Here is a 12,927-nt window from a genome sequence, read left to right on the forward strand (position 1 = left end):
ATCTCCCCTCCCTGACATTTTCTTGGAGGCAGAAAACTGCAGCATCCCTCTTTTGCTCCCATGTTTCAACAAAGTTCTAAAACCCAGAAATGCCCATGCAAGTTCCCTTAAAAGTGGCTTTAATTAATGAATTACAAATTGGAACATGTACAGAATTAGTAGAAACAGCGTTTTGTTGTTGTTCAATCACTCAGTCATGTCCGACTCTTTGCGACCCCATGGACTGCAGCACACCAGGCTTTCAGGTCCTTCGCCATCTCCCAGAGTTGTTTCAAACTCATGTTCATTGAGGCAGTGATGCTGTCTAACCATCTCATCCTTGGTTGCTCCCTTCTCTTGAACAGCGTTTGGTAAAATTCAAAAGAATGGGCGACAGTCATAAAGAGGCTGGACATCAATGCCCCAATCTACTGCTGTTCCAAACCCTTCCCCCTCCCAGTTCTCGGGGAAATTTAAAGCAAATAGTTAAAGAATTTTACCAGCCCTCTCACACAAGCTAATAAGGAGAGGCATCTGCCTACCTGGCAAACATTGAAATAAACATCTGTGAAAATGTAGAAACAAATCCCCAAAAGAATACATGCACAGACACACATGTACTCAAAAGCACAATTCAGTCACACACTCTTGAGAGCTGAAGAGAACATTAAGAAAAATAAATCTTCATAATTATTCTTGAAAAGAAGTAATGAACAATACTGTCCATGCAAATGTCATAGTCATCTGTCTAATTTAGAGCATAAGATTCTAGGGCCCATAGAGGTCTCCAGTGTTACTATCCATTGGCTCCACCCATTGGCATCATCAAGGGCTTCCCAGGTAGCTCAGTGGTAAAGAACCCACCTGCCAATGCAGGAGATGAAAGAGACGTGGGTTCAGTCCTGGGGTGGGGAAGATCCCCCGTAGGCTGGCACAGCAACCCACTCCAGTATTCTTGCCTGGAGAATCCCATGGACAGAGCAGCCTGGTGGGCTGCAGTCCATGGAGTCACAAAGAGTCGGACACGACTGAGCACAGCACACTCACAACCACTGGCATTATCTGGAAGAGGCAGGGCTATTCCACTCCAGTAAAGTGATACAGAAACTTCCAAAAGATTCACAGTAATAGTAGATCAAAGCTGGTAATTGCTAAGTCTGGAAGAGTTTGTTTTTGTTGGCCTTTCACGTCTGAAAACCTACAAAAACAGTGTATCCTAAAATACAAACAGCCTGATTTCCTTATAGTTCTAAGTAGAGGTTTTCAATTCTATCAGCACATCCTGTCTGCTTTGCATCCAAGTTTGTTTGTCTGTATTAAGTCATTCAACTTCTCGCCCCCTATATTCATCTAAGACCATCTTCTGCTGCCCGAAAAGATAATGAAAGAGCCCACTTGGTGCCCGCTTCTTCTCTTGTCCCCAACCATTCATTCTGCACACAGAAGCCAGAGCAATATTTTACAATATACCTAGCATCTTGTACTCTATAGCTTCAACACCCAACACATTTCCAATGAAATCTAAACTTCTTACCAAAACGAAGATCCTGCATGTCCTGGTCCTTATCTCCATCAAATCCTTTCTCCCCCTTCCACTAAGCCTCACCAGCCAGCCTTTCTGTTCACTGTAGAAGCCAAATCTTACCCTTGCGTTTGCTGTTCCCTCTTACTGACATGTTTTTCCTATAGATCTCCACAGAGCTGATTTGTTCTGGTCATTCGAATCTTAGTGCAAATGTAGATTCCTCAGAGATTTCCTGACTACATAGTCAAAGGCATCCACTCATTCTGTCAATATTTACCAAGTGCCTAATATGGTCCAGGTACTGGATTACACACTGGGATCTACCAGACAACTAAACAAACTAAAGAGATGCTCAAACGTTTGTCAAGTAAACAAAGGAGTCACTTAAGCATCAGTGTATCTCAAGAGGACAGAAACCTTCTTTTGATTTACAGTAAGTAGGACTTTTCTAGAGGTATCATCAAGCATTTCTGACATTCTTAGAATGCCTTAGTCAACATTGTGGTCTATTTGTTCTCACTGGTAAATATTAATTAAGAAATTCTTCCTCAAAGCACACACAAGTATAAATTGAGGCTATGTCATCAGTTTCCATGTACTCCCAGATTAGTCTGATGTCTGGATAGTCTTGTCAAAAGTTCTCTGATTTCTATAGAACATCACCAGCCTTCTGGCTTGCTAATCTCATCACATAAGATGCCTTTGCTCAGAGCCAGTTGAGAGAGATCTAAATGAGGTCTGGTCACAAAGAGAGTTCCAAACTCAGCACACTTACTTTGTGGGCACCATTTATCTTCTGCCCATCGATTGCAGTTATAATTATCCCCTGCATTTTCACAGGTAAAACACTTGAAGCTGTTTGGAAATGGTGTAGCTTTAAAAAAAAATGCAAAGGGAAACAATATAGTTAAATTTTTTAAACATCAGATATGGAATAAAATTAGCAACTTTTACCAGAGCAAATAAAATTTACAAATCATTATCCTTACAATTTCTGTTTCTGTCAAGCTGGGCTTAACTGCCAGACTTTGGGGCATTTTCTTTATCCCCTTTTCTTTGAATATTTCATCTATGAATATGCACTACACAGTTCTGCAGATGATTCCACGAGCCACTTTGAAATACCCATGGTATTGTTCTTTTATAATTTGGGAATAAGTGAAGGTTGAGTGCATGGGCAAAGATGGTGGTAGTATTGGGACCAATACTTTGATATATTATTGGCCCTGAAAAGAACTGGAGTCATTAACCTGAGCTTGAATTCTGCCCTTTTGACTAAGAAGTAATTTATTATTATTACCTAAAGATCCCCATGACTTGCAGAGGTATAATAAAGGTTAAACAAGAGATTGCATGAAAGATCTCTCTTAGGATCCCTGGCATATGAAACCACATTGATTTCCATCCCTATGTAGTTGCTTTACAGCTAGGCTTAACTTCAAACAAGTAATTTCATTTGATATGTCAATTATCCCTACATTAGACATCAACCGGGAATGTAACATTTAATATCAGGATGATAGTAATTCTCAGGCCTTTGTGCTCAGGCAAGAGTGTTATAGAAACAAGAATTATGAGCTGCTGGCAGTCTGGAATGACAACTACTACTAGTATGTTCTTTTTGTCTTTATGCTTTCTTTTTTCTGCCTTGTATCTTGTTATTTTGATGGGCAAGAAATCAAAAGGATAAATTTGACATTTCTCTATAGACGAGAGTGTAAAGCCCTGTGTGAAACATTTAATTCTCCTACTTTTGAAGACTGAAATAAAGATCAAGGTAACCCAAACCATCCTAGTAACCTGACCCCAAGTTGGGATGATAATTAGAAAGCAGTGGGTATTTCACATACAGGGGAGGGTATTATTGATGCATAAACCAAGAGCAAATATCAAAAGCTAAAACTCAGAGGACACAAAATTAGTTACCACAAATACATTTCAGTTTTGCCTATGCATAAAAGTGAATTAGGTAGGTAAATAAATAATGAAATCCATTTTCACCTACTAATTCAGTGCAGTTTTATGCTAAAACTCATGCTGGTAGGTGAATAGTTAATGTAAAAATTGGCACTACCTTTTTGATTTAGTAATTCCTAAAATCTGTTCTAAGGTCATTAGCCAATGGAAAATGCATTTAAAAAGATTTTCAGTGAAGCATAAACATTTAGTTTGGTTATGATTGTGTGTGTGTGTCACTGCCAGCTGTATGAGTGAAAACATTTTTTAATGTAAGACATTAAGATACTTTCAAAATCATGGAAACGTATTCAAAATACAATGTAAAGGAATAAAAGCTATTGCAAAATTAAATCTGTTTGATCTCAGTATGTCACATATTTAAAAACATATACAGAGAAAAAGAAACAGAAGGATATGCAGTTGAAAATCCTCACATAATCTTATGTCAGCCCTCCATATGTCCCTCTGCAGACCACGTAGTACTATTTACTATTGAAAAAAATCCACATATAAGTAAGTGAACCCAGGCAGTTCAAATCCATTGTGGTCAAAATGTATGCCAAATGTATACCAAAATGTAAAGAAGACCTCGCTCTGAATCTTGGGATTATGAATAAATTTTCTTATTCTACATATTTGCCAGTCTTTTGGAATTTTCTGTAATAATCAAGTATTAATTTTATATCTTTAATAATTTGCTCATCATATCTTTAATAATTTGCTCATCATAAAGTTATATCAGGCTTAAAAGTTTAAAAATTTGTCAATAATTCAGATTTTATGATAATGATGTCTATGCTAAGCTATCAAGTATACAATGACTACCAATTTAGAAATTTGTAATAAATGGTAGTTCAAGGTGTGTGGGGTGTATGTGTGTATGGCTATGTAGAATATATATGTATACACACCTACTTACTTATGACTGAATGTCCTAAATAACAAAATTCAAAGTGCAGAATGGTAACTATACAGGAGTATGAACACTCCTCATGGAGGAGTATAAAGACAGTTGTTCCCAAACCTGACTGTGTAACTAAAAAGAAGAGAGGAAAAAGAGCAAGAATTTCACATCCCACCCTCCTGACTACTGAATCTCTGGAGAAGAAACCAAGGAATATGTAATTTTAAAGGCTTTTGTTGTAATTCTGATACTCTTCCAGGTTTGTGAATCACTGGCATTAACATTTCTAAAACTATAAGATATATCAGAGAAGTTTTACTTGTCTGAAGAGAGAGAAAGGAGGGGAGGTTTTATACATAATTTATGCAGAATCTTCCTACAGTCAAAATCCTTCTCCAAGGATCAGCAGAGAACACTGAATTTCCCCTGCTGAGCCATTCTTAGGGACAGTGTTCAGAAAATGATTTTAAACATGAACCCTTTTAAGACTTCAGCAGGAAGCCAAACCATCTTAAAGAAATGGAGAAAATTTCTGTCACCATGTGTCACCCTTACCCATGGAAGTAATGAAGACTTTCTGATTTATGCTTGATATAAACCAAATGTTCCAGAATCAGCAAGGTTACTATAGGGAAACAGATTTTAGTTATTCCGATCCCATGTCACGGACAACGGTGACAACCACTACTTACGATCAAGAGGAGGCCTCACGTTATAGAAGTTGATGTTCTTGGCAAACACCCGGTTTTCAGAGAAGATAAAAGTCTGGACCACAGCTACAGTGAGGGCGTGACAGAGGAGCAGCATTCTGACCCCAGGTGTGGGGAAGTCGAACACTCATATACCTGTGGTGAAAAGAGAGGAGTTGAGTTTATCTGCGTTTTATACATCACTGTGCTGTGCTTAGTCGCTCAGTCGTGTCCTACTCTTTGCGACCCCATGGACTGTAGCCCGCCAGGCTCCTCTGCCCATGGGGATTCTCCAGGCAAGAAGAATACAGAGTGGGTTGCCATGCCCTCCTCCAGGGGATCTTCCCAACCCAGGGATCAAACCCCGGTATCCCACATTGCAGGCAATTCTTTACCAGCTGAGCCACCAGGGAAGCCCACGAGGAGTGTTTGGCTTCTGTTTGGAAAAGCTTGATTATTTAAACGTATCCAACCATCTACTTGTTCTATAGAGCCACACCTGTGACTTAAGTGCACTCTTCCCCATCAGGTGAAAGCTAAGCCGTTGCTACCTTCTACCGGGCAGGCTCTGCAGGACACCTGCTGGCTTAGGTCCCAAGAGATGGAGCAGCAGTCCTGGCCTGCCTGCACCCCATTCCATCACTGCTCGGCCAGAGCTGGCTGGGTGACTTTGTGCTGAGTCACCTGATCTTTTAACAATCGCACTTTGGTTCAATGGTTTGCTCCACTGAAGTTGCTGAACCACCTCTCTGAAATTCCAGTCCCTGAGTCAATACTTAAAACTTGATGAATTTTGCAATTTTTTCAAAACTTGGAAGACACAATAAAAGTTGGAACAGTAGGAAGGACGGTGAGTAAAAGGGCAACCAGTTTGAGAAACAAAGCCTCTACTGGGCACCAGAGTACACAGACACTGAGAAGACAAATGAAAGTAACTGTGGAAGGCCGTCCCCACCTGTATCCTGTCTCACCAGGAGCAAGGGGCGTGGCCAGGAGGTTCTCAAGGGAACAGAGTAACAGTTGTTTGAAAACCAAACACATAATGTTAGTTCTGGCCCACAGATACTGCTTATTGCTTTCAGCCACTTAAAGTTGACAGGGCCAAAACCCAGAGAAAGTGGTTTGCACACAGCACTCAGTAAGGTGTTTCATCTTAAGCCCATTGACTGTACCCTCTTGAAGCAGACCTGCTAGTAAGGAAACCTTCAGGAGAGATGCTCAGAGCCTGTAACATCACCAGGTTCGTTTCACAAGCGGGAGGCGTGGGCAGCAGAAAAAGGAAGTCATCTGGAGTCCAAAGACTTTGGTTCAGGTGCTGGCTCTGCCATTTATTAGCAGCCTGACCCTGGGCAAGCTCTTTAGACTCTATTAACCTCAATTTCCTCATCTGTAAAGAGGTTTAATAACACCCAGCCTGCCTACACCCTGGGTCATTGTGACCATCCAATAGAGGCTTGAGTAAGATCACATAGAACTGCGTGCATAAGAGCACTTGTAAGACAAGTTCTGTGAAAATGGTGGAATCTTAGGGTTCAAAGAAAATGGCTGAACCCGTATTCTTGCTAATTCAATAGGTCTCAGTGGGTTTAGGGAATCTTCTAAAGGAAAAAAAAAAAAAAGATCTCCACATAGCTAAGCATAATCCCTGACATGGATATTTTCCCTGCAGCTAAGATTAAGAATGCATAATTTCTAGGGATTTTATGCCATCTCTGAGTATACTGGTTTTGCCTAAGGGGATAATAATGCCTACCTATAAGCTGAATATTAGACAAAATGTACCCACGACATCATACCATCCCTACAGCTGGCTTCTGCCTCTGAGAGAACTAAGTCTCTAAGGAAGGACTCAGGGTGAAAAAACTTGGCAAGTTTCACAAAACAATAATGCTAAACGCTGTATACACTGCATCTCAGCTCAGTCCAAAATCAGACCTAGTGATATACAAATATGTATCTCATTCTGCCCTTGTTCATTTTCCAAAGGTCAATCACAATTGACCTTTCACAGTTACTGGGTTTCCAAATCCTATTGTTATGCTCTTTCTTAAAAAAAAAAAAATGAACATTAACCAACTCTATAATTCCTTATAAACAAGTGGCTATATTGACACAATTCCACTTCTCCTATTTCTTTCTCTGAGTTGGACTATTCCATGTCTATTATAAATCTGTAGCCAAGTAATGGATACCCTCTTTGTTACATTAGTGGAGACCCTCTAAGTAGGGGAGACTAACCCCTCTTTCACAAACATGACTGTGTTTTAAGAGCAATTCACAAGTGCTCTTGTAAATAAGGTGGTGGTGGTGGTTTCGTCACTCAGTCGTCTGACTCTTTGTGACCCTATGGACTGTGGCCCCTCAGGATCCTCTGACCATGGGATTTTCCAGGCAAGAATGCTGGAGTGGGTTGCCATTTCCTTCTCCAGGGGATCTTCCTGACCCAGGGATCAAACCATGTCTCCTGCACTGGCAGGCAGATTCTTTACCACTAAGCCACCTGGAAACCCCCTGTAATATAGAGAGAATGCATAAGATCACAGCGTTCATATTATCTATATCCAAGTCCCTTTTGCATCACTAAGTGACAACTATGGGACTTGAGACAAGTTGCTTAAGTTTCCCAAGCCTCAGCATCCCCATCTCCAGAACAGGCATAATGACAGTCCCTACTTCACAGTATGGAGGTGAGGGCTAAGTGACATCATGCAGAGAGAAATCAGCCAGTGCTGGGCACATGGTCAAAACTGTATTCATTGAGCACTGTCTATTCAGTGGTAAACAGCATTAGCTCAAGTACTTGCCTTCAAACCTACCATCTGAATAGCAACTAACAAAAGTTCCTCAACCTCTCTGTACCATAATTTTTGCATCTATAAAGTGGGAATAATAATAATATCTACCTCATAGGGGTATACAAATTTGTTCATACATATCTATCTATCTCAATACTTATGTGCTCAGCATTTTGCTAATTCTGAAGCATTTACTATTATGAACACATCACCAAGTACTTCGGAATCGCAAGTCAGAACCCCTAATTTTCCTCACGTCATCTCAGACAAAAGCCCATCCATTCAATACACCATTACTGACACCTAGTACATAAGAGACATTTTCATCGCTGGATCCCCAACAAAGTCTTTGCTCTCAGGCAGTTTGCATTTTAGAGGGAGAAGACAGGCAGTACATATGGAAAAGGCCATAATTTCTGACCATTGTAAATTCTGTGGAAGGAACATGGTAAGGTGTTATGTCGGTGGACAGAAGGAAGTGTTTAACATATATGGTGAGCCCAATACGTCTGAGTAGGTGACATTTATACAGGTGAATTAAATGTTGATAAGGACATGTTCAAGCAAAGAATCAAGGGAAAAGAAACCAAGTCCTTAGATCAGAAGAAGTGTGCCTCACTGGGGGAACTCAGAAAGCAGCTAGTGTGACCAGAGCATGAGAGGGGGGGAACAGACAAAGCCAGAGTCGGTGAGGCCAGACTACACAGGCACTTCCAGGCCATGGCAAGGATCTCAGATCCAGCCGAGTCGAGAAACTGTTCTGTTTTAGATTATCTAGTTTTGAAAACTACTCTCAAGAAAGCTTTGTCTCTGGAAAGTAGTAATTGGTCCAAAATGCCTAGTCCTATTTCTAGCTCTGGGAAGAAAGGAATACAAATAACAGTGAACACAGAGGAAGGAAGAATTCAGGTATACCTCGAAGGTTCTTCTGGATAACATCAAGCATGATATGATGGCTCATAGAAGACTTAAAAACAACGGAAGGAACAATAAACCCAAGAATTAGACATGTGTTGTGGTTTCCCCTTTCCTGGAAAAAGCACTGTAGAGAATATAGTCTCATTACTATTGCCCCCACAAGGTGGGGGTTCAGGGGCAATACGTGCAAAGACCCTAGCACGCAGCCTGGAACACAGCATGCCCTCAAAATGTGTCTGTGCAGTTTCTTCTAGCACAAAAGTTGATAATGGTGAAAAATAGGCCACAAGAATGTTGCTTCCATATAGACTAGATGTATTTTCCTTTCTGGTTTTAGTTAAAACAGCATAGTCTTATTCTATCAAGATCCTCTCAAACTGCAAAGGTTTTACCTGTCAGATGAGGGAAGCACCAAATAACAATATCTCATATTTTCCAGAGCATGTTTTATAATCTACTACATACTGCTTTTCCCATGGCACCTATATTTATCTCTCTTTTTCAGTGTATAGGTTTGTGTTAACATGACTGTTTTATTTTTCACAACCCAAAGACATTAGGATAATGAAAAAGCAAATGACTAAATTATAGTATCTGAAAGTAGTTTCACATTTGGAATCATTTCATGGAGACTCTGAACTAAAATTTATCTGCTGAGGCTTTGCTGAGTAGGCTCTTGTTGCAATCTTTCTTGCAGAACAAGGTTATAGCAGAATTTGTATTCTGCTCCAAAAAGGGGAAAAAAAAATCTTGAACACAAGCTAAACTAAACCATTCTGTTACTTTCTCTACAACTATCACACAGCAGAGTTCTCCATGTAGGGGAGGGGGACCTACAAGGAACTTAAGGTTATTTGCAATATCATGTCCATACATATTTTCCCCCTGGGTTAAGACCCACACATAATGGTTAACAACAGCTGCTCTCTGACTTAGAATACAGCCATCATAATTCAGCTTCCTGTAACTTGGATGTTTTCTTACTTTGACACTAACATAGCCTCACATAGATATTAGGTACCTGGTCCACACTTCTCAAACCCACGGGTGGCTCAAAACATCCCCACCCCACCAACCCCCAACAAAGCTCATCACCATTATCCATCTTTCTCAGATAGAAGACCTTGTCAGAAACCCCTCACCTCTGATGCTGGTCTTTATTTTAGGAGTCCTCTCTTTGGAAAGTATATTCATTCTTGTTCCAGAATGCAGTGTGCTTCCTTGCCAAGAGAAGGGATTTCTGCAAGGCACATCTGTAGGGTTACAGCAGGGACAGGCAACTCTCAGGCACTCAGGGAATGGCAGGTAGCCAGATGTGTAAATTTAGGAAACTCCATATGAGACTGGCCCACTACTGCCAGGAGTAATGGATGTACATGGCTCATGGTCCAGCAGCATGACTATTTCCCAGGTCCCAGCCATGGTCATCATCCCATCCTATACGTGGCATTTTTAAGCTTTCCTGGGGTACATGCAGGCCTCAGGAATGGCACATCCTTGACCTCAAGCTCTTCTGAGATAGGAAAAGGACCTCCATCACTTTTATATCCCCTAGGTCCACACTCAGCACATGGTAGATATTCAATAGATACATTTTGGAACAGAACGAACATCATTAGTTATGACCTATAAGGAGCATCTTTCTTAGCAAGTAAGACAGATTGTGGGCAATAAGGAGCTGGCAGGGCATCCAATGATGATAAAACCATTATGGGATCAAAAGGGGATTTGAAACCCGAGATCAGGCAGAGGTGGTAAACACCAGCACAGCTTATACAATTGCTAAAAATGAGTCAGCAAGCGCCAGGCCAACCGCCACTGCCAATAAAACAAATGCAATATAGATAATTTAAGGGGAGCAGCTATCCTAAGTCCAACATGCCTATCAACACCTGCATTCACACCTTACTGCAAGCATCACTTATCTGCGCTAAGACACTTTAATGGCAAACCTAATGGGCCTGCCTTCCCTTGTAAAAAGAATAGAAAGCAAAGAGAAAATGCAACCTGAGTGCTGGAATTTTACTCACAGTGGAAAAGATGAAAACACTCCTCAGAAAAGGAGAAATTTGCCAGGAAACTTTACAGTCTATCACAAGGGTAGTACTACTTGTTTCCAGCTATTTGAGTTTGACCAATGGTGATATTCTGGTTCCCAAGAAATTTGGCAAGATGAATCACGGGCTATAGGTTGAGACTGCTTCAGCTGTCTTCCTTGAGGGGACCTGACCTGGGCAATGAGAGCCTGGCCCTGCAGCTCAGAGTTGACCCTCTCTGACAGATTCTCTGTTTCCAGTACCTGGATAATTCCCCTCCCCTGCAACCCAAGTTTAAAATTAATTTTAAAGATATTTAATTTAGCATTTCTATGTGCCTGAAGCAAAATACAAGAGAGAATTTTAGCTTATACTTAGTCCATCATCTTTATCTGAAAATACAAAAATCTCCATAGAGTACTATGGATTTTACTCTTGCAAAAAACATTCAATAGGGAAAAATGGAATCATGATTTGACCTCTCTTTACAGCTTGTCCAGATCTTGAAAGCAGCATGTTTATAAGTCATGCATTCATACTAGGTACTGCGCTAAGCACTTATATACAACAGTGAGTTAGAGACATGGTCCCTGTGCTATCACACATTATTGGGGTCCAAAAGTTAACGCGAGCCACTGGTGAATTATGACTGTCAAAATTAATACAGTCATCTTTGAGGGGGAAACAATGGGCTTTAGATTCAGGAAGACCTAAAGACCCTGACTCTGGGAAAGACTGAAGGCAAAAGAAGGGGGCAGCAGAGGATGAGATGGTTAGTTAGCATCACTGACTCAATAGACATGAATCTGAGCAAACTCCAGGAGATAGTGATGGACAGGGGAGCCTGGCATGCTGCAGTCCATGGGGTCACAGAGTCAGACACAACGTAGCGACTGAACAACAACAAACAGGATAAAATTCTAGGTCTACCTTTCATAATCAGGTAACCACAGAGTTAAGAAGTACTGTCCCTTATCTTTGACAAAGGAGGCAAGAATATACAATGGATTAAAGACAATCTCTTTAACAAGTGGTGCTGGGAAATCTGGTCAACCACTTGTAAAAGAATGAAACTGGACCACTTTCTAACACCATACACAAAAATAAACTCAAAATGGATTAAAGATCTAAACGTAAGACCAGAAACTATAAAACTCCTAGAGGAGAACATAGGCAAAACACTCTCCGACATATATCACAGCAGGATCCTCTATGACCCACCTCCCAGAATATTGGAAATAAAAGCAAAAATAAACAAATGGGACCTAATTAACCTTAAAAGCTTCTGCACATCAAAGGAAACTATTAGCAAGGTGAAAAGACAGCCTTCAGAATGGGAGAAAATAATAGCAAATGAAGCAACCGACAAACAACTAATCTCAAAAATATACAAGCAACTCCTACAGCTCAACTCCAGAAAAATAAATGACCCAATCAAAAAATGGGCCAAAGAACTAAATAGACATTTCTCCAAAGAAGACATACAGATGGCTAACAAACACATGAAAAGATGCTCAACATCACTCATCATCAGAGAAATGCAAATCAAAACCACTATGAGGTACCATTTCACACCAGTCAGAATGGCTGCGATCCAAAAGTCTACAAATAATAAATGCTGGAGAGGGTGTGGAGAAAAGGGAACCCTCTTACACTGTTGGTGGGAATGCAAACTAGTACAGCCACTATGGAGAACAGTGTGGAGATTCCTTAAAAAACTGGAAATAGAACTGCCTTATGATCCAGCAACCCCACTGCTGGGCATACACACTGAGGAAACCAGAAGGGAAAGAGACACGTGTACCCCAATGTTCATCGCAGCACTGTTTATAATAGCCAAGACATGGAAGCAACCTAGATGTCCATCAGCAGATGAATGGATAAAGAAAGCTGTGGTACATATACACAATGGAGTATTACTCAGCCATTAAAAAGAATACATTTGAATCAGTTCTAATGAGGTGGATGAAACTGGAGCCTATTATACAGAGTGAAGTAAGCCAGAAGGAAAAACATAAATACAGTATACTAACGCATATATATGGAATTTAGAAAGATGGTAACAATAACCCGGTGTACGAGACAGCAAAAGAGACACTGATGTATGGAACAGTCTTATGGA

The 12,927-nt window shown here is 40.6% G+C and overlaps 1 protein-coding gene across 3 annotated transcripts in view; it reads right to left on the reverse strand.

Annotated features, from left to right (window-relative positions):
- The window catches only part of LYPD6B (LY6/PLAUR domain containing 6B), a 238,239-nt gene that overhangs the window by 11,739 nt on the left and 213,573 nt on the right, over positions 1 to 12,927 (reverse strand). For all 3 annotated transcript variants that reach the window (XM_061438377.1, XM_061438383.1, XM_061438380.1), the window contains exons 3-4: positions 5,060 to 5,212; positions 2,280 to 2,378 (exon numbers count right to left, since the gene is read on the reverse strand). In XM_061438377.1, the coding sequence (XP_061294361.1) occupies positions 2,280 to 2,378; positions 5,060 to 5,174 (214 nt within the window). In that variant the 5' untranslated portion in view covers positions 5,175 to 5,212. The remainder of the gene's footprint in view (positions 1 to 2,279; positions 2,379 to 5,059; positions 5,213 to 12,927) is intronic.

This window comes from Bos javanicus, chromosome 2 (assembly GCF_032452875.1).
Source record: "Bos javanicus breed banteng chromosome 2, ARS-OSU_banteng_1.0, whole genome shotgun sequence".
Taxonomy (NCBI): domain Eukaryota; kingdom Metazoa; phylum Chordata; class Mammalia; order Artiodactyla; family Bovidae; genus Bos; species Bos javanicus.